Consider the following 25,334-nt stretch of genomic DNA (forward strand, 5'->3'; position numbering starts at 1 on the left):
AATAAACATACGATTTCAGTGGAATATAGATGGTTGCATCGATATTATTAAGCAGTTTCCGTGTGCGAGACACTTTTGGAATCCGATATTAACATTAAATATTAAACATTAATACTTGCCAATGTTTTATACATGAATCTCCACTACCAATGACCTTCGTGTCACATGTAGCTCGACGCGTGCACACAGCTTCGGCCGCCCTTGACACCTGGACTCTGATTTAGGTCACATGCCTTGCCCTAGGGCAGACAGGGTGTACTATTTTTGCGTTCTAGAAATCCTGAACTAGTGCTACCAATCAAACCGCTATAGCACGTGTAATCGACTCCTTGCTGAATAATCGCAACAGAAACTTACGTCGCTTATAAACAAAGAGGTTCCTGCCAAACAGCTTTGGTTGGCAAGGCAACAAGGATGTGCTCGTTTTTCCCCTCTTCCAAGCTGGAAGGGTAGCCGGACTGCTGGTCTTATCGCACGTTGAAATCTCTCTTCTTTTAGTCGCGGGTAACGGGAATGTGCAGACATCACATGAAAATATTCCCAAAAGCAGTATTACAATGATAATACATTTATGTAGTAACAACATGTGTATTATTAATCCAAATTAAAGCCATATGACTTAGCAGTCTGTCTTGTATCTTAGTAGCGCAGCTGCTGTTTACAACTGGTTAAGTTTTTATATTCTTGACACAGATCAAGTTAGAACCAGGTCGTGGTTTTAGCAACAAAATACACATCTCAGCTAAAATGCTGGACGCAAAACCCTTTGAGGGTCAAAGAGTACGATCAAGGGGTACAGTTTCGGTCCATATCAGAACACTACTTTTACTTCAACGAAAAGTTCCGAAAGATAAGATTCCTCTCTGACAACCATTTGTCAAGTCCACGTGAAGTCCTGTAAATCCTCATCACATCTTTCCCACCACGGATGGCATGTGATGAAGGCATAGAGCCACATCTATGATTTTATCGGAATCAGCTACCTCCCAACTGTCTTGAAGGTGCTGGGATCCTATCTTTGGTGCGGGTGGGGCTAGTTTCGATCCCCCCTAATTGTAAAGAGTACTTCTCACACGACAACAATTAAGAGGCATGATAATGTTGTTTCACTACCGGAACACCGTTCGCCATATTGTATACATTGTCTACATTAAAATGTATACTGGTGTTTTTACGCCTCGAGTAGTAGACTGGGTTGGAGTTTACACAGTGTACGTAGACAATATAAACTACACCAAAAATTAATTTTAAAGGCTCTCGTGAAAGGAAAGTGATATTTTTCAGAGATGTTTTTTCCTATCTATTTTCAACATTTATCTTCCTATTATTATCAATTCTACGGAGAAGGTAAAATACAGGGGAAAAGCACGTGGCAGCCGTGATTGCACAGTGATTCGGATCCCACTTTAAACTATAGATCCAGTCTTGTCTGTGTATAAAGTGGACTTAAAACAAATCCAAACCAATTCAAAGTAGAATATTTCCTACTGTTGGGTTCCTTTGTGAAAAAGTTCGCAATTGTACTTCAATAGTTGATACGTTGGATATCTCTGTTCTACTTATACAGCTTTAAGCAAACACCATGTGTTTACATAGATTACATTGTCTTACGTGTATCATAGTCTACAAGTAGAATGTAGACGAACGCACATCACTGTCTAGAAGTGCTGTCTGCAATTCTGTAAACTTGACTCCTATACCGGAGGAAGGTAAAATTGTAGAAGTTGGAATCCTGCTTGAGGAAAGTAGCAGAATAACGCTGCTTTCACATTCTGTACGAAAATAGATTAATCTTGCAAGAATGCGAAGTTCCCCGGCCTAAGTAGCCGTAGCTGCATATGTTTTCGAGTTATTGTCGCCCTGCAGGGATAGTTGCGTAATCGCTCACACCTGCGGGCTGCTTCGGTATGGCTGGCTGAGCAACGGTGCGATTTCAGGCAAGGCCGACCTTCTTCGAAAAGTTAAATTTTTGGACAATATTTCTTTTCTAGACCGTCGAGTAAATCCGTACTTACACAAAGCTTATGGGTCGTCTAATCTACAGCTAATCATAGTATTTTGTGTGTAATACAGTATTCGTAGATCAATGTACGTATAAGGTCATACATTGGTCTATGCAGTATTGGAATTGGATTGGTCTGTTCGTAGTGTTGGGTAGATGTGACGAAAAATGGGAGGGTGACCTCAATATCAGTTACGTCACAATTTGTAAACACTACACATACGCATGGGCGCCCCCCCCTGAGAAACTAAAGTCAACCAAAAATTACATATTTCACACATATAATTTAATTTCAGCCAGAATAATGTGTGTTAATTATTGCACGAACATGATAAATTCAAATTTAAGCAATGTTTTGAGGGATGAACACTATTATTGAGGAAAATATGCCATGTTGCCCCCCACCCCCGGAAAAAATACCTTCCTTGCCACTCCCTGGAAAAAATCCTGCGGACGTCCATGCACAATTTGTAAACACTACACATTTATGCATGTATTTTTAGCTTTGCCAATTGTGGTAGCTTTTAAGAGTTCATTGCGAGAAGACGCATAGTGGTTCCAATCCCACTTTAAACTAAGCCCGCTCCAGATTAACCTTTGTGCATAAAGCGGACTTAAAAACGGTCATTATGAGAACATGTTATCCAATTGTAAACTTTAGCATTCGTTATTCGAATTAACTGTGTAAAAATGTGAAGAAAAAACATTACTAAAACACAAGTTGTGGTTCAAGGTTCGATGGCCTACAGTGATTTATTACGTTAGATTGATATCCTATTTTTTGTATTTTTAGTAGCGTCTCTACTCTAGGTTAATGGGGTAGTGGTAGCGACATCGCCTTGTAATCGAGGGGTCTCGGGTTAAATACCCGATGGAGGCACATACTGGTTCGGATCCCACTTAAAATAGGTCCAGTCCAGATTAGCCTTTATGTGCATAAAGTGGACTTAACGTAACCAAACTATAATCGCGACAGTGATGATATGGGCACAAACATAGACATGCAAGGATTAGAATTTTGAGACACCAGGCTTCGCAGCACTACACATTGAAGGCCGTTGATTTCGAAGTTGAAACTAATGGTACGTTTCGTAATCGTAAAAGTTCTAACTAAAATATTTCGCCCGCATTTTCGGACGAACATTGATGCAGCATTTTAAACAACAGTTAATCAGGATACTGTGTAGTTTGGCTGTTGTTTCCACACAGGCGTGATATCACACTAAATAGCAGCGAACTTTCCTATTTCAGATGTTAAACCGATCTGACAATTTCACTCGCTGTTCGATCCTGGGAAAACTTACGACATTTCCTTGTTTTTGGTTTAGAGACTGCGACACCGTAGATTTCCTTAAGTGTAAAGTTGAAAAATAGCTACCCGGGCACGGTACTTGCAGTCATTTCATATGACCCGTAAACTCGCAACAGGGAGAAAAAGAAAAAGTCCAAATGCACGGTCGCAGCGAAGAGAACTGAACTCACCTGTCGGTCGCACCAGCGTCGGATTCCAGGCCTGACTGGACGGCAGGCGCGTTCGAGAGGTCGAGGAATAACAGATGACGTCATGTCAGTCAGGGCCAATGACGAGTAAGCACTTCGGGGATTCCGGGAAAACTTCAGTCATCGCGGAGGGTGACGGGAAGAGATGCGTTGACCCTGGCCGCCTGTGTTTTGCAGTTGCACCCCACCCCGTTAAGTTGACCTCGGATGAATGGGACAGTCAGTATACTCGTTGGTTCGACGAAGGCAGGAGTGCTTTCCTATTGATGCAAAATAGGACATTCAACTCGTATTTTGTGCACCAAAGGGATCTAAAGCCTGCATCGATATGATGATCTCCAGCGGAGTAGTTTTCAGTAGGGATGGCGATATCCAGATATCGGATATCAGAATTATACGGATGTTTAGACTCGTGGACGTCCGCAGGAATTTTTCCAGGGAGGGGCAAGGAAGGTATTTTTTCCCGGGGGGAGCAAGCAAGGCACATTTTCCCCAAGAATAGTGTAGTGGTGTTCCCTAAAAAAACATTGCTTAAATTTGAATTTATGGTGTTCGTGCAATAATTAACACATTATTGTGGCTAAGATGAAATTATATGTGTGAAATACATAATTTTTGGTTAACTTTCATTTTCCAGGGGACACGGCCCCCTCTTGCCCCCTTCCGGACGCCCATGTTTAGACTATCCTGATATCCGAATTATCCGGATGTTTGGATTATCCTAATTGTCCTAATATCCGAAATGTCCAGATATTCGAAATACCCAAATGTGTGTATTTTCATATTATCTCGCCGCATACTCTTTTATTTGTCATGTTCGTATTTCTACAGTACGGATTCTCTACAAATCCTTCATCCAATCTGCCTGTTTATCCGTTTCATCTGTTTATCCGTTTAACGGATTCTCCTCATATTTTTAAATGTTTATCTTTTCCTGCCTAAAAGAGATCTCATCATTACTAAGTTCAGTATAAATACTCAAAGTTTTCTGCCGTAACAACAACAACAACAAAAAACAACGTAAGAAAGGTATAGTTTAGAATATAACATTCTCCGTGTGGTGTCCTTACTGAACTTGAAAATGTAAATAGCTATCTGAATACTCGGATATCAGGAATAACCGAATTAGTTTGATATCCGTATTATCCGTTGCATCTGAAATCGATATCAGATATTTTCAATTCCGAATATCCGTTGTCCGGATTTTGTGTCCGTCCGTAGTTTTCACCACTATGTCGTGAAAGTTACCAGCGCTTGAAGTGGAAAAAGTTAGCAGGGGAAATGTTTGATTGAGGCTTGGAGTTAGCTGGGGGGGAGGATGCTCCTATGGTTTAACATGGTGACAATGATACAGCTGGAGGGGATGCTTTGCCTGCATTTGCTTCACATCGAGCACTGGAAATTACTCAAGAAGTATTGCCTCCCCTGTTGAGAAAAAGTGTACTTGCGCATCCAGTTTCACCTTAAATACACATAGATATTTACGCAAGTAGAAATGTGATTAAAATAAGGTGTAGTGTTGCCCACGGGACGAGACGGGACAGACTTTTAAAAATTCGAGACGAGATTGATCATGTGTCCCGAGACAAACGAATATTTTCGAGACGAGACAGCATTTCACAACATTTCCACGAGACGAGACAGGCCAAAGTCTCGTCTCGTGGGCAACACTAATAAGGTGGTTTGTACTGCAAGAAGTTGTCCCTATGCTGCTGCTCCAAGTCAGCTCTCAATCGCAATCACTTGTTGTTTTTTTTCCTATGGATATCGATGTTCGATTATCCAGATTATTGATGATGATCAATTATTCTTTAATCCGGGTTCACTCAGCATTCAATCGGTTAGGAAAATCACCGCCGTCCGTAGTGTTTATTTACGTTCTCTTTGCTGTATCTACAGGCTCGTCTACCTGCATGATGGCGAATTAATTTCTCAGTCGGCGTGTCACTGCCGGGGTTACTGAACCAACGTTTAACCAGGAAGGGTGTACGTAACAAAAGCAGCAGCTCAAAAGTAGACCATTTAACGCGATCGGACCACTCGATATAATCTACCAAGAGGCAGTTTGAAATAAATTTTGTGAAGCTTATCCGATTACAATAACCCCGGACTCGCCCAGCCTCAAATCAATGGGTACCTGGGGGCAACCCTGGATGTAAAGGCGGCCGGGGCGTGGTGATCACATCAGCTCCAAAATGGCCGAGATGGGGCCCCGACCCCATATTCCCTAAATACGCCTTCATTGCACGGGGAACTTTCCAGTTACCTTATTCTAGTATGTACAATCACGGACACTTCTGGATTGAAACAATGCAATTTGCTTCCATTGGTGACGTTAACCCAGAAGTTTTTCTTGATTGGACATGCTCTTGCATACCGTATTTGTATTCTAGGACTTTTCTAATAGTGTGCTCTTATTTAGGGTCAGTTTTCTGCTACTTTTGGCTAATACCGACGAAGGGTATTAGTGATAATTAGAAAAAGAATTATGAGCGGACACTCGCAAAGCACACACATGCCCAGACTGGGATTCCAACCCGGGAACTGCAATGACAAGATCGAAAGCTCTCGTAACCAAGTGGCTTCGTTTCAGTTTTGATGGGATCCCAATGATTGTGCATTGTGCCTCCCTGTATCGAACCCTTGATGACAAGGTGACGATGTTAGAACAACGCCATCGGGGTAAGTACACTGTACGCACAAAAAACACATACACGTGTAACAACATTAGCTAATGTTTTCACCAGTATCCCACTCTTCATCGACGTCACTATCTTCGTCACGCCTCTTTCCACTTCTCTGCGACGCCAAGGGTCCCGGGTTCGAATCCCGCTCGGGCTTGGTTGTTTGTGAATGTCCATTCATCAATTTCATCACTGATCCCCATCTTCGCAAATTAGCCAAGAGGCGCAAAACGCGAAGTAAAATAAACTAAATCAATCAATCAATCTTTCCACTTCTCTAATTTTTTTTTCTAATACGCGCCAAGCTTCTACATTGCGAACAAGGCACCCTTACTAATCACAACTAACAACTGAGGACAAATGAGAAGAGCTTCACAAATCATTGTCTAGTGAGGAAGGGGTTCAAGGGCAAACACCTGCATACAAAAGGGCTGAGTAATCCTACGTTATTGAAAATGTGGAGGCTGCATACCAGCAAACAGAAACTCTCTCTTCCCTGTGGCTGTCTCTGGCTATCTGAAGTATCCAAATAAAAGTTCGAAAATTCGAATTCCATATGAATTTTTAACTTGCTTTGATAAGAATTTCAAGAGCATTAAAGTTCTGTTGCATTTACTCAATAATTCGAATTAGAGAGAGTCCACTGTATTTTCAGAAGTGTAATATTGGAATCCAGACATTCATATAATTTAGTCGTGTATTTCCACCGGAACTGTTAGATAGTTCTGTGATTAGGTTACACAAGCACAGAGTGTAACCTAATCACTGAACTATCTAACAGTTCCGGTGGAAATACACAACGACTAAATTATATTAATGTCTGGATTCCAGTATTAGAAAAATAAATCCTCATGATTTGATTACCGACTCACGTTACTCCCACACCCCCTATACGCCTTCATGGCGTGGTGCTAAGCACAGGGGAGCACTTTACCTTTTTAATCCTCATGATAAGTCTGCCTTCCCACTATATCTTCTCCATCCACAGCAAGGACGAAGTTAGGGTAAACAAAATCACTAGACCTTTTCCCCATGAATATTAAGATGAAAAGAACACACGTGTACTCATGTCTAGTCTTGCTCAATATTTGAACTGGGAAACTGAAACCGTGACCTGCCCAGCCCCTTACCAAGCAATTTCTTTGGGATTGTTTTTCTAATTTTTTTACCATAAAGTTTTACGCTTGAAAGACATCTTCTTTGGCAATAGCTTTCTGCTTCCATAGCATGCAGTAGGGCTAATTATTGTTTATGCCAGTTCTCGTGCTACCTGCCAACGAATGTGCTAATCGATGTCGTGATTGTAAAAGAAATTTCCTATTAACTTTTCGACCTTGTGTTGTTCTTCATAACCCTCCAACTCCCAAGAGTACAGGGGTGTACGTATACCCCTTGTCAAGATTCATGACGCACAAGGAGAAGAACAAGCATGGGCTGCTGTCAATCACAGATGGTTGTTTGAAATATTTGCTATATTGGTTCCATTAACACTACATTTATTTCAAGTGAAGTGTTTTTAAACAATATCCGTGGCAACGGGAATTTCTTTCAAAATTTCGTACAGCGGCGTCATGTTTAAGTTTTTACACGTTTCTGGGGCTAAGCAATGAAAGCCACTTTTCCGACTGAGCAATTCAAGTGATCACCACTTGATCTTGCCACCGAAGGTCTTGGGTTCGAGTTCCGACTCACAAGTGTTCTGCATGAGTGCCCCATTTTATTTTATTTTATGTAGTTTAGTAGACTACGTAAACTATAAACCAATGTAATCTACACAAATATTACACATAGACAATGCATTTAGATTCAGACTTATAGTCTAATTACACTGACTCTCACCCTATTTTTTAAAGAGCGATATTAATTTGAGAATGTGTATGCCTCTACTAAAAAAGAGAATCCATGTTATGACACATAATTTTTGTTTGGTACAAGATTTTAAAATAATAACTTTGTACCTAATGAAGATCTGAAGTGTCCTTTCTGAACTCCTCAGAAATTTAAAATTGAAATAATTAACTTTGAACTAAGTGTCATAGAACAACTCAATCTGTTGCATGTAGAAAGGCATAAGTTTTTGCAAATTGCCAGTGCATGAATAACATAGAAATATAACATTTTCTGATTGTCATTATATCACTGAATACATTTAACCTTCTTGCATGTAGCCCTTTCATCAGCATTTTATCATCATCAGTCATTCTCACACACCGTGATTAGCCAAAAGTGTACAAAAGCAACGTAAAACAAAAACAAAATTAGAAACAGGAGAAGTAGGGGCCTTACAGCTCTAGGTGTGTGACATTCACACATAAAATGAAGGTTTTAGACATGAGATTGAATTAAAATATTCATAATGAACTGATTTCATAGAATTATGAGTACTTTGTGGTGTCTGCTAACAAGTGAAAAAAAAACTTGAGTACAATGACATAGCCTGCCCGAATACATGGAAAGTATTAAAGTGTTACTTGTGTGTGACTTTAAAAATGTAGCAAATTTTGACTTCATTTGTCTGTGGAACACACAGGTTACAGATTCTAATATTTTTGGTTGGTGAAATATGCAAATTATATGCATTCACAAACATTAAAACTTTAACGCAATAATAATTTCCATATTGATTCATGTTGTGATTTACATGCAGTAGAACCACTTTTTGTGGAATTCCCCAGTAATCGAAAACCATGTTTATGCATACAAACCAGTGATTTATCTGCACAGACTCAAAATTTTTCACAACTAACTAATTCTAGCCTTCTTAAACCCGAAGGTTTATGGCTGTAGCAACACAAGCCTTCCATCTGTCACTATGCTGGGCAAGATCAATCCAATCTTTTCCATCCTTACCGATTTCCTTTAGGTCCATCACAACGTTATCCCTTTATCTGCGTCGTGTCCTTCCAACATGTTTCTTACGATCAGCCAACAAGAATCCTGTAAACTTTTATTTCCAAAACTTTCACAAGACCCCAAAATTATTCACAAATGCTTGATTTATTGTGATCTTGTTGCTAAATTTGCCACCTCATAAAATCGTCGTCACATCCCCCAAATTGAAAATTCTGGATAAACCCCTAATGAACTCCTCCCCTCTACGTTTGTATAATGTTCCTTGGTACTTAGCGATAATGATAACTTGGAGAAGACCGAGCATTGTATGCTCAGGAAGAAGAAAGAGCTTCCTCCGTACCTGGAAAGAACGCGTCGTGTTTGCCCAGTCTGACGTCAGCTAAACTTTTCCTCCGGCTCACGCTGTTATGTAATTGGTAATTTAGGGAAACATAGATGGCCTTGTTCCACACCTTGACGTCACGCCGCCGTGGTTTACAAGGGGAGGGATGCCTCAACGATGTGCGAAACGGCGAGAAGTGCCGTTTAAGTGTTTGGTAAAGTTTGTGCTTGTATAGGAGTTTGTCGGTGGTGGTGGGCCCATTCCGCAAAAGACTCTAGCAGGCAATGGTGTTTCTGGAGGCTTGCCAGTGACGGTGTTTCTCCTGGGTCTATAATGCTTTTCTTTTGAAATGGCAGTTGAAGGTCACGAAACTAAGGCCGTGTTCGAAAGGTGCAAGACTGTACTTGAAGCGAGCATCCTCCGAGAATGGTCTTGCAGTTCAGTCTTGGGAGTGAGTCGTGGACTGGAAGTGAAAGTATTTCGAATTGCACTTCGGCTGCAGCGCCAAATACGATCAGTAGATAAAACTGAGGATACGTTTTCCTCGCGTTTTAAACACTTGTTCTTCACCACAGAAATCACAGAGCATATTCAAATGTTCTTAAACATACATTTCTACGCATTAGAAGCACTTCAACCAACAACTTGCTGGCCTAACCTTCGTTGCTAGCTTTCTACCTCCGTGATTTCAAACAAATGAACAACGAGTGCAGAAATCACGTGATCAAGTCTGCAACGATCCGTGCTACGAGCTGTGGTCTCGATTGCTTGTGTACTTGGCGCTTTCGAATTGTACAAGGTGACGTCACTTCCATCAAGACCATACTTCAAGTCTGTACTTTGTACCTTGCGGACACAGCCTAAGTTTCCAATTTCCTCACATCCTACTAATTTTCCTCAGTTTGACTTCTCTCCTCTTCTCCAAGTCTCTAAAATGGAAGATTTTGATCATGATATAGAGCAGTGGTCTACAGCATGGTTCCTGTTGGTTAGCGGATAGGCCATATCTACGTTTGAAAGCAAGGTTACTTTTGCACAATTATTTATTTGTTTATTACTGGTAAAAAAAGGATAAATTTAGACTGCGCATTGCTCTTATTTGCTAATCACGAGTGGTGGTCATGTTTCCAGCATGAGGTCAATTTTCGATTCTTCTCTTATGGAGGGAGACCAGGAGGCCTCTTGCATACACTGGATGCAGTAATCCTGAATCATGTAAGCCAATTCAATATTTTCTGGCGTGTCGGAATCTTTCCATTCATTCAGATGTGAAAGTTTCGTCGAAAAACATGTGTTACAGTAGCGGAGTCTTTGTTTCTGAAGAACGCTCCACAGCAAACGTTCGATACTCTTCCAACCAACGCTGTATGAAGACTGAAGGCTTTAGATCGCTTTAAACCCAGCTACGTGTGTTTGACCACGCCACTACAACGATGTCGGTATGGCGCCAAATTTAAATCGTCAAATTGTTCCGACCCCACCCAAATCTCTTTATAATTATGCCATAATTTATTTCTTAATATTTAATTTCAAGGGTACATATTACTTAATGTATAAAATAAAAAAAATATATCTTAAGGGGATTAGGTAATGTTTAGCTCAAGGTGCACATTTAATTCCATTATGTAAAAATGTGCACAAGTGTTTCACACACACACGCAGAGGGAGGGATGGGGAGAGATCTGGCTAGTTTAGCTTATTGATTTCTCATCACTAGGGAAAGGATTTTAAGGTGCAAACTTATGGTCGGGAAAGGGAAAAAAAGGTTCTGAAAATGTTTTCAAAAAGGTGCTGATAAAATGCCTTTATTCAGTGCTCTGTTTTTCTGCACCTTCTGTATACAATGGGCGCGGACCGCATAGAGAAAAGAACTGGTTCTGCCGAATAGGTTTTGTTGAAGTTTGTTTTTTCTCTCGCCGGTTTTGCCACATTATCTTGGGAAATATTGTGGCTGCAATGATTATATTATACCATTTTGTAGCTCTCGTTTTGCTCTACAAAATGAGACTATATGATTTTATGTAGCTGTTCAAGTAGAGTGAAAATAATTTATTTTTCTGTCTATTATTTTTTAATGAAACATGAAAGAAAAGGAGGGAGGAAGGTGTTGAAGCATCAATGACGGGGTAAAAAGGGGATAAATGTGCTAATATCATGAAAAGGTGCAACAAAGTGTGTTCATTTTCCTTGATTTAATGTCCTAAGATACATATCTCAAACGATCGGTATGAAAACAGCTATATCTTTCGAAAGGTGCTTAACCTTAAAATCCGTTCCCTAGTAATGATATAACGTTATTTGGCACCCGCTAGGTGGCGCTCATACAGATGTTGTATGCCATTTTCCTTGAGGCAATCTTAAGTACAGGTAAGCTAAGTAATGAAAACTTGCTGTTACATCTCTATTCCTCATACCGCCTTTTTATATATATTCGTGTAATAATAAGTAATTTGTACATGTTAATTATTATTTATATAATGTAACATACTTCTATAATTATTTCAATTTAAACATTATTATTTTTCTGAGACACTTGGTTCGAACCCCCCCCCCCCCTAAATACATTCCTCACAAAATGTTTGGAATATTGTTATATTACACAATAGGTGATAGACACGGCCTTGGAATTAAACAACACATGATATCTGTCTGGTGGACGTTCTCACTGACATATGCCACCGTGCCTATCACCTATTGCCTAACAGAATAATATTCCAAACTTTTTGTGAGGAGTGTGTATTTCTAGATACGTGCCTACCAGTTCTGTAATATTATTTTGCATTACAATGAGACTTGTCAGTAATCAGTGTATGAGCTTGTTTCGAAGCCCGATCTTAGCATGTTTTCGTCTATCCAATCCCGTAAGAAAGCTATGTTAGCGTACACTCCAGGCGTGCCTTGCTCTCCGCATCCTATTCCCCACGCCACAATTCCAGCTTGCAGGTAGCGGCTGGGATCGGAAGCCAGTGGACACACAAGAGGACTTCCTCCATCACCCTGCAAAGAGAAGAGATGATGCTTGTAAAATTATTTATTCGGTATATTTATTGCTACAAGTTAGCAGGGTGTCTGCCAGTCAAGAAAGTAAAGAAATCAACAAGTGGCCAAGAAGTCAAGAAATGTTACTTGTGCTCAAGAATTTTTACTATCACAATAACTGATTGATTTAGTTTATTTTACTTCACTTTTCTGCCCCTTTGGCTAATCGCAAAGATGAGGATGAATGGTGCTAAGATGAAGGAATAATCACAAATATATATGGAGGAAAATACGAGCTTCACATGAGATTATCCTGGCTGAGTCCAGACGCCAGAGCCTCGCTAGTCTGCGAAATGCAGTCCAGGATGCATTAATAGATAAAGCAAGTCTAATTCTCTTGTTAAATACAGCTTCAGTTTTCAACTGGCCTTTTGGTAGGGGTTTTTCATTAAATAAATATTTATTTTCTTAATTGCTAATTTTGAATTTTATATAAGTAGGGGGTTGCATAAATGAAGGTTAAGATAAACGAAAAAAGTCAAGAATTTTGGATTTGTTATTTTGGTAGACACCCTGGTTAGGAAGAAGAATTTCGAGGTGGATTGTAAATTCGTGGTGCGATATATATATATAAAGAAATAGATGATCGTTTCTTTGTCATCCACAATATACTTGGAACTGCTTTTCATTCAACAGCCTACATATTCGTGGTAGCTGAAAATAAATATTTTAATCTGATATGGCAAATGCAATCTGATATGGCTCCACCCAGAGCGATTGATATTCGATATTTATATGACAAAACTCACCTGGCATGTATCCTTTCCTGGTTCCCCTCCAGCGCAGATGAAGCTTTTATGCAGCTTAAAGTAGCGCCCCAAACGTGTTTTTCGCAGGGAATTCTGGCAGGTCATATGTTCGACTACTGGCAGGTCCACTTTCTTCAGAATCACCTGATAGTTTCCTTCTTTTCCTGGAAAAAATAGGAACACACTATTAATTCGGAAAATGGTAGTGTATGCCACTGAGCAGTAGCGTGCCCAGGATTTACGAAAGGGAGGGGTTATGTGTACTTTTTTATTAGTCAGTCCTTATTTTGCCATTCTTTCCTGCCTTTGACGTTCTTTTTTTGACATACTGACAGGGACGTAGCTAGGTTGATCAGTTTGGGGGGGCCCAAAATTGAAGATTTTTTTTTCTATCAAACCATTAAAAACTAACAAACTATTAATATACCATATAGGTCTACATATATGTACAGTATGTGTGTGTGCTTTATATATATATATATATATATATATATCTTGATCTTGTTGGAAGAGAACATTATATTCTCCTGTAGCCCCCTAAAATTTACGAATATAGACTCGCGAAATCCACGGCCATTATTCGGGAATCTAAATGCACAATGAACGCATTAACTTAATGGCATCTAGACAGTCTTTTAAAATCCATGTATTTTCTCTTATGTCAGATTTGAGATACCAAGAACAATGTCATTAGTCGTTACTCCTTACATTTGTAAATTTGCTCGAAGAAAATTGAGAAGTAGAGAAAACCCTCTTCCGTGGGTTTACATATAAAAGGGTGTTGAAATCAGGTGTACAAGTATGACAACTGTGCGAAAATGAAATATTTGTGAAATGAGTTCAAGATAGGCATCCCATGTATATTGTTTATACCAGAATCGAATCCGGCGCCCTTTAGTGCAAGGCGACACCGTTAATCACTCCCATGGGACATGCCCGAGTCTTTTGTACACATTGGAGAATTATGACGATATATATGAAATTTTATGCACACATCTAATTTCTTAAAAGTTATCTTTTTTGTGCACGTGAAACTGAATATTTGATGGCAATAGAAATGACCAAATTCCTGCGCGCTAAAACTATTGCGCTCTCGTCTTTGGTACGGCAGGTTCAAGGTTTGATCCCTGGAAGGAACTCCAAAATTTCTGTGATGGCCCAACATCGTGAGGACAATTGGGAAGCTACTTGAAATCAATATGTAAGCGAATGCCACTCTCAAAACTAGATGGGACTCGATGTGATGACCTCGCGTCACCAAATGGAAAAACACTTCGCAGGCTTTGTCCTTCAAAATTAAATTTACTGAATAATTGTAGTTTTCTTTAGAGGAACTAAACATTGCTTTTTGCACAGTACAATGTTGCTTTCTTTCACCCTACTTGTATAGTTATACATTCAAAGGATTCCACTCCCGAAGCATGAGCATAACGTGCTAAGAAACCAGAGGTCCCAGGTTCGGACCTCTAACAGGTGTGGTTGCATCATGTCTCTCGCATCGCTATTCCTTCCGTTCATCATTCAATCTCATCGTCGGATTTAACACAATATTTAGAAAAGCTGCGTAAAATAACGAAATAGAAATGATTGATTGACTTGGTTCATTTCACATCAGTTTTCTGAAACATTTTGGCTAATCGTGAAGATGAGAATGAGTTAAGATTAAATTGATGAAAGGACCATTACAAAGAAGACACATGTCCAGACCAGGATTCGAACCCCGGACACTCTGCTACGTAGCGTAACCTGCTAACCACTCCACCACGGAGTTGTCAGCCCAAATAGAAATGAAAATTAGAAAATGCCGTCTTGAATTTGCAGGAACCGAGTTCACCAGCAAGGGCAAAAGATTTTCGCTGCCACTAGGATAGGCAAATAACAGAAAATGCTTGATAAGTAATTTGGCCAAAACTTTCGTGCGTAAAATATTAATTAATCAATGTAGCGCTGCATTACTTCGGCAGGACAGACCATGATTCCTTACGAGTAACCATGATCCCTTGGGACGCATTTGGCGCATGCGCAGTAGTGTAAATAAAGATGGCGGCATGTAGTGTATCTGTTCCTGTGGAATGGCGGTGTATAATGAAATTTCTCGTGAAGTAGAAGGTGAAACCTGCTGAAATTTGGCGTAGACTGCAAGCACAGTATGGTGAACAAACACTGTCACGGGCAAGAGTGTACGAATGGTGTCAACAGTTCAGTGAAGGGCGGAAGTTGGTAGCAAATGAACCGCACGGACACGTTCGCCCAACTGCAGTCACTCCGGTAAATATCGGTGTTGAGCAAGTTATTCATGTGGATTTTTTGGAGAAGGGTTCCACAATTAATGCCCAGTATTACTCAACACTGCTTCACGGTGCTGTACGTGGGGCCATTCGGAAGAAAGACCTGGAATGTTGTCGAAACATGTCATTCTTCTCCATGACAATGCCAGGGCACACATGGCCCATTTGACTCAAACAACACTGGCCAAGTTGCACTAGGAGGTTTTACCCCACAGTCCATACAGCCCAGATGTGGTCCCCCAATGATTTCCACTTGTTTGGGGCTCTTAAAGAGCATTTGGGCAGGACACGCTTCCAGATAGATGAGGAATTCCAGAACGCTGTCCTGCAGTGGTTACGACACCAACCTACTTCGTTCTACGCCAAAGGCATCAAGGAACTTCCACAACGACGGCAACGGTGTCTGGATGTTCGGGGGGAATACTTTGAAAATCTGACATAGTTTGGTGCTTCTATGCATTTGTATGTATATTTCCTGTCTATAAATAAAAGTCTTGGTCAAATTTGAACGACCCTTGTAACTTCGGATTAATTCTATTTGTATTTATATTCAACTTTCCCGCCTAAGCAGCAGGCACAGCGTCTGCATTTGTTGGGCCAGGGTTGTTAAAGATCCAGGAATTGTAAATAAATTCAATTCCCGTTCAGGAGAGAAAATCAGCAAGCGTAAATGGGTTCTGGATCGTAAGGAACCTTTTCATCTGTAAAGTTTTCAATTCGGTCCAGGAATATTTTTTCCAGGACCCTTACTTCCTGATGAATTTAAATACGGTCAACGAACATTTTTTCCGGATCAGTTTAAATAGGGTCGAAGTTCCGTATTGAAATGAAACAATTCGCAACTTGGTACGAATTTAAATTGTGCGAGAAAAAAGGTTCCGGTCCTGTTACGGAACCCTATAGAACAGGGCCTCCCCGATGGCTCAGTGGTAGCGTCGTTGCCTTGTAATCAAGGGGTCCCGGGTTCGATACCCGGTGGAGGCACATAGTGATTCGGATCCCACTTTAAACTGTAGGTCCAGTCCCGATTAGCCTTACTGTGCATAAAGTGGACTTAAAACCCCGAATCAACCAACCAACTCTATAGAACGAATTAGAATGTATGAGTTCCTTGATCTTTAACAATGCCAGGGTTGTTAATGGTCCAGGAATTGTAAATAAATTCATTTCCCATCCGGGAGAGAAAATCAACTAGTGTAAATGGGTTCTAGGCCTCATTTCGGTCCAGGAACTTTTTTTTCGTATGAATTTAAATCCTGTGCAGGAATTCTTTTTCCGGTTGATTTTAAATACTGTGCAGGAAGATTGTTTGCAGCTGAATTTAAATACGGTGCAGGAACCCTTTTTCCGGATGAATTTTAATGTGGTCCAGGAACCTTTTTTAATGGAACAATACGCTACTTGGACCGAATTTAAATTGTGCGAGAAAAAAAGGTTCCGGTCCTGCAACGGAACCCAATAAAACCCATTAGAATTTATGGGTCCCTGAACCTTTGACAACCCTGGTGCAGGCTAAATGAAGAAAAATCACAAAAAGTCGCAATATTTGTCATGAATGTAAAATTTTCAGCAAATGTAGAACAGTTTGCCGGGGCCACGTGAACGTTTCGGGGGGGGCCAGTGCCCCCCCGTGCCCCTCCCTAACGACGTCCCTGCATACTGAGCCAAAAGGGGGGTTATAACCCCTACCAACTCCTTCCCACCTTGAGTACGCCACTGCCATTGAGGTTTTTATGAAATTAGGCCTAAAACCCCAGTATATGGTGTTCGAAATGATAGAGCAGTGACAATAATAATGTTATCAAGAATAACAGAATGTGTTTGGATTTTCTGTTCTGTCACATATGGCTTTGGGATTGGATATTTTACATCAGGCTACTGTTCAGATTTTTATATTTTTCTTGTAATTTTCAAACATTTTGTATTTTATTCTTAATGTTCATTTTATTTTACTTTGTGATATTTGATTATGAGTGCATGTGGAAAAGTGCTGTACTTTGGAATTTTCTGAATTCCGAACTATAAATACTGTTTGAAATAAATAAGTATAGAGCCACCACAAACAAAAGAACCTTCGGCTAAAATCGTCCGCGCACTTTCCCCTTTACCCGTTCAGCTCGGGCCATAAGGAAGCAAGCTCCACTCTCCCCATCCCCTCCTCGCGGGAGTACGGTTCACTGGAGTCGCGGGTCTGCGCAGGTTTTTTTTGCTGGTGGTTCCACTATACAATATAAGTGGGTTCTTTTGGGAGAAAGATAGAAAGAAGAAGCAATCAAGTTCCACCTCTGCACATATGTATGCAAGGGTGCCACAGGATTTTTCCTCCGAGGGGTTAGTAATATCTCATATCTTTCCAGGAACTTGTATTTTGTCTTTATTATTGTTGTTGTTGTTGTTATACAAATCATAAAATTGAAATTGAATTGAAAATACTTTGGCGTTGATGCCAATTTCAGGTTTGAGTCCACTATTTAAATGAAAACTGGATTCACCTTATGTCCTTTCCATAAACATCTAACATTTTGTTGGTAAACAGTTCTTTTGCCATTTCGTACTTTTTCTCGATGCACAGACACTACAGACAACTACTGCGTGTTCAATTTGTGTGCGTTGGGCAGAAAAAAATGAAAGAAATCGCTGTGAAGTTCTGCTATTTGCAAAAGAAAATAACACGTACAAAAATATACTAATAGTCAGTTTCACGTAATTACCAGAGTGCTTGAAAAAAAAAACTCGTTAAGTAATTTCCCGAGCACAACCCGATGATCTACTGAAAGCAATACATTTTTTGAGAATAGACGAAGTAGGGGGAAAATAAAACTGTTTCTTATCAACAATGCCAAAAAATAATAAATTAAAAAATATGAAACAACTCACACTGAGCTGTAGGCAATTATCGGATTAAACAAGAGTAGAAACTATTCTTAACAGCAATGGTGACGAAAGAAAGACATCATCCGCTGATATTTGTATAGATCGGCGCCAGTGCAAGAAAGTAAACACGATTTCTCTTTCAGAACCAATGGATTGCCTGATATAGCACTTCAATCCTTACATTCTACGCTCAAAGTGACGACATTGTTTTGATATAATAACGTAATATAACATTCCATTAGCTTGAAAATAGGTTTTGAAAAGGGAGTGCGGCGCCGCCCCTGCTGGAGTTAGCCAGTAGACTGATCTGTTAGCATGTCCTGTTTTGTCTTTTCCACAGTTTGTTACTTATTGTCCATCGCCAAACATCTCAAACGTTATCATAGGCGTGTAGTTGCCAGATGCAATTAGTTGTCATTTCTTAGTGATAGACTCGTGTTCTGCGTATCACGAGTTTTAATTTGGACGTTGGAGTAATTGTAATCCGCATGGCCTTTCGAGTGTTTAGTTTTTGTGAGGGCCTTGTCCTGTAGTGTGTGGTAAATATCCAAAATGTCATTGCACCAACACAAATTTAATATTGGAGTGTTGCAGACCAACGAGGCTCTGGCGCCTGCGCTCATAAGCGGTATATTCCTCTGTGCGGGTTGTCTTATATATGTGTGCTGAGTTCCCCTTTGAAACCTCAGCTTGTATTTTCTTTTTTGAAAATGAATATTTCAATGATTAGATGATGGTGGAGTTTTAGTTTCAATATCTGTATTTTTAGAAGAAATCATGGAGTGAATTTTAAAACAACATATTTTCTTAAGAAACTATCCTCAACTTTGTTGTAGTTAAGAGACTTATCTCCGTATTAAGGAACGGGTTCAAGTAGCCAACGTGCTGATGTGCCCATAATTTTAACAAATAAGTCCATAAACTAATAATCAATATTCTAGGAAATGAAAACTAGGCTTAATTACGTTATCATTTATCAATATTCTAAGTATTTGTTAGAATAGAACAAGCTCAATGGGAGGCTATTAAGGACATATTTCTCTTTTCTCAATTGTTGCTTCCTTTATGGTCCATAATGCAGAAAAGCGTTTCTTGAACAGTGAATTTGAAAGGTTTTGGGTGACACCTGCAGTAGCACACCGATATAACTAGATACGGGAAGCAAATGATATATCTAACAACATCCGCCTAAATGAAAGGAAAAGAAGTGATTGCCTGATACTTCAGTAATGAATGCTGTCGCGCCTAATGGCTTCTTCTAGTACATTCCCTTGTCTAGGAGATAAGCAATGGGACGACTGGCCTTTGTGTCGCCACATGCTTGCTTCCATCTTGACATGTACGAGGTTTTACGTTTCAGAAGCATTCAGTTGTGTATAGCCAGTGGCGGAGATTGGATGCCAGAACTTGGGGTGACTTTCCAAGACAAGGCTTGGCATTAAAGTGCGGTTCAAAAAAATGGAATGAGAAGGGGGCTGTCCCCCTTGCCCCCTATTCGGCGCCACTGTGTTTAGGGTAGTGGCGGCCTCAAAATCTGGATAACGGATATCCGTATTTCAAATTATCCTATATCCGTTTCGGATGCAACGGATAGAACAGAATTTGTGGAAAACGTACAGTGAAATACGAAAATGAATAAAATAATATGTAGATAGTCCGTAACACGGATAAACAATATAACTGTCCGGATAATGCACGCATTCGGATATCCGTACAGTTTGGATAATCAGAATATCTGGATAAATAGGATGATCCGAATATCGGATATCAGAATATCCTATATCCGGATAGAAAATTATCCGATATACAGATAGAATTTTATCTGGATTTGGTCATCTCTAGTTTAAGGGTAGTATCGAGACGCGATACCTGTCACGGTCTCGAACAGACAGGTTGTGAAGATGAAAATACGGGACAAAATCACAATCACAAGTTGAACGGGACAAACTTGCAAGAACGCATTATATAACCTTAATAAACATTTCTGTCCACCTTTTCATCTTCAGATCTATTCTTTCTTATGGAAAGAACTACTATTAGATGCTACAGATAGAGATTTGTCTGTCCAAAACATCCATAAAGCAGGTTTGAAGAACGGTCTTGTCGAAAGCACCAATTTAAAGAGAAATCGAGCTTGCAGCATGCAGTACTCGACGTTACACACTTGTTTATTACACTTGTTCTCTGGTTCATTTGTTTGAAATCATGGCAGTCGAAAGTCAGCTAGATGTTTGGGTTGTTGCTCTGTTGTGTGGATATGTAAGTGTAAGAACTTTCAAAAATACTATGTGATTTCTATGGTTAAAGATAAGTGTGTATAACGCGGGAAAATTCATGCGTTACTGAACATGGGCGTCGCCAGAAATTTTCCTAGGGGGGGTCGAATCGAAGATGTTGAGGACACTCCCTCCCCTCAAAAATATTGTGATACAGACCAGTGGCAAATGCAGATGTTTGTTAAAGAGGGGTTCATTTTTAAAATTTTAGCATTATCGGTATTTTAAATTGTTATTATTATATTACTACTACTACTACTAGTAATAATAATAATAGTAGTAGTAGCAGTTTTATTTTAGTTTATTTTAGCATCCAATAAGTTTATTATATGAATAATATAGTACTTGTTACAACCAAGATTACATAATAGTTACTTCTAACATTCGTAGCAGCAGCAAACGCAGTAGTATGAGAAGCTTCGGAACGTGTGAAAGTTACAAATTAACCGAGTTTCAGTGTTGCAAATTATGAAAATTTCGTACCAATTTCGATATCTCAAGACAATTTTTAAACAATGACGCAAAATGAGGTGAAATAAACTACTTCGTTTATAAATTGCCATATATTGAAAAAAGTATATGTTGTTTTGCCCCCCCCCCCCCTTTCGCCGACGCCCATGCTACTGAACGTATATTTCGCGCTGCAGTAAGTGTACAGTAATTCGAAAGATTTTCGCTTCCAGACCGAACTGCGAGATCGTTCTCGAAAGATGTTCGGGTGTAAGGGGTGACACGACACCAAATTGTCAACCACTCTTCCACCCTGGACTGCATTTTGCAAACCAACGGGGCTCTTGCTCTCACGGCCAGTATAATCCGTGGGATTTGTCCTTATGCGTTTGTGATTGTCCTTTCATTCATTTCATCCTATCACCGTTCATCCTCATCTTCGCGATTAGCCACAGAAAAGCGAAGTAAAATAAATAAAATAAATGGATCGAATGATGTTCGCATCAAGTACGGCCTTGCACCATTCGCACACGGCCCTGGTATGAAAAAGTGCAGTGAAGCAGACTAAACTATTCTGTCAATTAGTTCACTCACTTTGCAGCGAACATTACACTGGTTTGATCAGGGTGCGAATTAACGGGGGGATGCCTGGGATTCCTCCCCCAAGAAATTATCTCCGGCAAAATAAAATTATTTTTATCCCTGCCAGGGATTTTTATATCACTCTCAAGGAAAATAGATCGAAACCATATCATTTCTTTAACCATCTAACAAGCGCAATTGAAAAATCATTCCAGTCCATTATTGGAGTAGTCATCAAAGATTTCCCTGCTGAAAGGTGCCTTGTGGATTAAAGGAGAATACCATTCTGCAACTGACCAACCGAATCTAGGACAATTGAAGATCCCGGTGCAAGAACCAGACAGCTCCAAATTATGGAAGTTTTCAGGAGATACGAAAATCTGAATAAAATAGTAGAATGTAAAGTAAGGGGTATTCACGTACAATAGCTAGAAGCAACATATTGAAGTGTGCGGGCTCGATAGGAACTGCGCCGAGTGGCCGAACATTGAACTATAGCCGCTGCAAGAACCAGACTGCTCCAGGAGCTGTCTGCAATCATGCGCCGTCAGAAACACGCCAGACAACTCCTTTTCCAATCCTACTACGCAACAAATCTGTGGAGCTGTCTGATTCTTGCACCAGCAGATAGAGCATTTTCTTCATGATAGATTACAGCAAGAAAACAATTTTGACCAAAAAGTGGAGCTGTCTGGTTCTTGCACCAGGGTCTTCAATTGCGATGGAGCCAAAATCATGGACAATTGCGATGATTTTGACGATGAAGGTCATTTTACAAATTAATGGTAGGACAATTGCGATAATCAGGATGACTAACCCACAGATGCACCTAACCTAACTCCCCGATGACAAAGTGGTATCGTCGTCGCCTTGTAATCAAGGGATCCCGGGTTCGATGCCCGGTGGGCATCAAAGCTTGTCTAAGTACTCGATGGAGAAATTAATGAATTCGCATACCGTTTCGGATCCCACTTTAAACTGTATGTTCCAGTGTCGATTAGCCTTACTGTGCATAAAGGGAACTTTAAGCACCAACTCAACCTAACCTAACCTAACCTAAAAAGTGGTCGTAATGCAATACGTTTTCTCGAGAAAGTGTGAGAGGAATCAGTGTTCTATTTCAAATATCAATATTTCACATAATTCTCTTGTAAGAGGTATTGTACGGGGTGTTAAGTCATCCTTCAATTTGATAGAAGATTTAAAATTTCATCGCAATTGTCCACCCGCCCTTTCACTTCTGTGTTCATCGCAATTGTCCGCAATCGCAATTGTCCAGCTACCGACCAACCTCACCGAGCCAACAGCAGTTGTTTTCCACTTAAGTTTTCATGGCATAGTGCTGATATTTTACATGTATTAAGATGTTCACAAGAAACTTGTAGGCGGGTTAGATGGACTTTATATTTGAACTTGGCAATAGAAATTTGGCCAAGTTTTCCGTGTTATTAGTTCGACATTTCTTTTTGCGTATGAGTTTGCGTTTCCTTAGAATGTAAATATACTTAGTGTTTCTAAATTACGTTTAAATGTTTTCATATTTAATGGCCTAGGTTAGAACCAATGCTCTAAGGTACTTAGAACCCTAAGGCAAAAATTTAGTTTACTAACTACATATACGAATTTGCATACCAAAAAAAAACGTTTCCCCGAAATGAAATCACAAATAAGCCACTGAATGGAAATTCCCCCCCACAAGGCAAAAAATGTTTAATTCGAACACCTGGTTTGATGGTCTACGTACCAAACACGTTCTTCCCCCATCCGGTGGCAAAGCACCTGGATCCATCGAACATCAAATCCTTGGGCGGTAGGCAGATGACGTCGATGTTATTTCCCAGCTCGATCGGCTGGTCCAGTACCAACAAAGCCACGTCGTAGCGTAGATTTCCGGGGTTGTATTTCTCATGCAGCACCGTACTCTGCACGCCCCTGTCCTGGTGAGGGAACGGCTCGTTCTTCGTCTGAGTGTCCCACTCGCCCGCACGTATTTTTAGAAGGTTGATCGGAGTTCTGAAAGTAGAATAAAATTAATGAAAATACCCATGTTACGATTTATACTCTTTTTAACAGTAGCGGCAATTGGGTGCCAAAACTAGGGGGAGGACAGATAACTTCTTGGTAGACAAGGCTTAGCATTAACAGGTCATAGTGCGCGGGCAAAAGCGAAAAAAAGTGTGGGGACTGCCATCCCCCACCGCCGCGCCCCCCCCAATCGCAGACCACTGTTTTATAAAAGGTAGTGATTGCTGCTGTTTCAAGCATTCCCATTGGCTGGTAGCTTTTTGGGGGTAGTAAATAATCTGTGGCGGTTAGGTTAGGCAAGTTGGGTTTGGTTCCCTTAAAAGAAGAAGACGAAAATGGTTGTAGCAGCAATGGAGTCTATTAGTGGTGACGTCACAAACAGTCGACGAGCTGGAACTGAGTCTACACAACGAGAAAACCTATTTTTTTCCTATTCAAATCAATGCAATTTTCTTCGGAAGGGGTAGCGTTAATTATTGTGACAGCAGTTATGAAACAAAATTATGATGCGTATCGTAAATACATCAGTGTAAAGATGAGATTTCGGAGAATACGACTATATATCACACCTACGTACCTTACAGAGAATAAGGTAAAGAATAACCGGAGTAAGAAAATCATGCATTTTTATACAAAAGTTGGTCATTCTAATTCAGAGCACAGCTAAAGCTCACCTGATCTCAAGTCGGTCACGCTGCCGGTATGGATGATGGGAAACCAGCAGCCTCAGATGATTGAATCGGCTGTGCCCATTTGCTACAATTCCAGATCGGATTCCTTCTGGAGCATTCGCTTTACTCGATTTCCTACTCCATTTATTCTTTACATTCTCATCTGTATGGTATATGTTATATATAGACGTATTCTCCGAAATCTCATCTTTACATTGATGTACGATGCACATCACAATTTTGTTTCTTAACTGCTGTCACAGTAATTAACCTACCCCTTTCGAAGGAAAATAGTATTGGATTGGATAGGAAGAAAAGCACGTGTTTATTTGTTTAGACTCAGTCCCAGCGCGTCGTCTGCTGTATCATACTATTGGACTCCACACCCACCTTTTTAAAATTCCTTTTCTATACCCTTTTCCGGCTATCTCTGGAGATAGGCTGCATAGCGGAGGAGCCGCTCCGGAGATAGTTGGGACAAGGTAGCCAACCTCCATGGTGGAGTGGTTAGCACAACGCGATACAACGCCCGGCGTGGACATGGGTGTTCTTTGTGAGTGTCCCTTCATCATATCACTCATCTTCGCGAGTAGCAAAATGTGACAGAAAAAGCGAAGTAGGATAAACAAAATCAATCAATATATATGTATATATATGAGGTCGGCGGTATTGGTAAGCCACTTACCCTTGCACGCAGTGGGCAGCTGTAAGAACGACCTGCGGATGGATTAGGGCCCCTCCACACTGGTAAACGTTCATTTGCTTCCCCTCGCCGATATCCTCGAAACGGAGGATGGCGACCATCCACGGGAACTCGGCGAACTGCGTCTCGCTGTTCTCGTCGCCCATGATGCGGAGCCCCACGCCGTTTAGGTGCCTGTCCCCACAGCCCCTCCGCAGCTGCGGCTTCATCTCCACAGGCTCGTCCAGAGGCCGCTGGCAACACACGTCCAGGTAGCTCTCGCAGGTTCTTAGTCTGTGCGTAAGAAACAGAAGAACAATGCTCAGAATGTTACTAA

General features: G+C 40.5%; 2 protein-coding genes across 4 annotated transcripts in view; one reads left to right on the forward strand and one right to left on the reverse strand.

Moving 5' to 3' along the window:
- Positions 1–25,334, forward strand: part of LOC146004418 (ectonucleoside triphosphate diphosphohydrolase 1-like) — a 143,284-nt gene that overhangs the window by 50,039 nt on the left and 67,911 nt on the right. The window lies entirely within an intron of this gene.
- LOC146004422 (ovochymase-1-like) overlaps positions 1–25,334 on the reverse strand; it is a 51,324-nt gene that overhangs the window by 18,325 nt on the left and 7,665 nt on the right. The window contains exons 3-7 of the mRNA XM_083143277.1: positions 25,001–25,291; positions 23,364–23,632; positions 13,150–13,313; positions 12,159–12,358; positions 3,381–3,596 (exon numbers count right to left, since the gene is read on the reverse strand). Of these exons, the coding sequence (XP_082999403.1) occupies positions 3,381–3,596; positions 12,159–12,358; positions 13,150–13,313; positions 23,364–23,632; positions 25,001–25,291 (1,140 nt within the window). The remainder of the gene's footprint in view (positions 1–3,380; positions 3,597–12,158; positions 12,359–13,149; positions 13,314–23,363; positions 23,633–25,000; positions 25,292–25,334) is intronic.

The sequence above is a fragment of the Lepisma saccharinum genome, chromosome 21 (assembly GCF_977018435.1).
Source record: "Lepisma saccharinum chromosome 21, izLepSacc3.1, whole genome shotgun sequence".
Lineage (NCBI taxonomy): Eukaryota > Metazoa > Arthropoda > Insecta > Zygentoma > Lepismatidae > Lepisma > Lepisma saccharinum.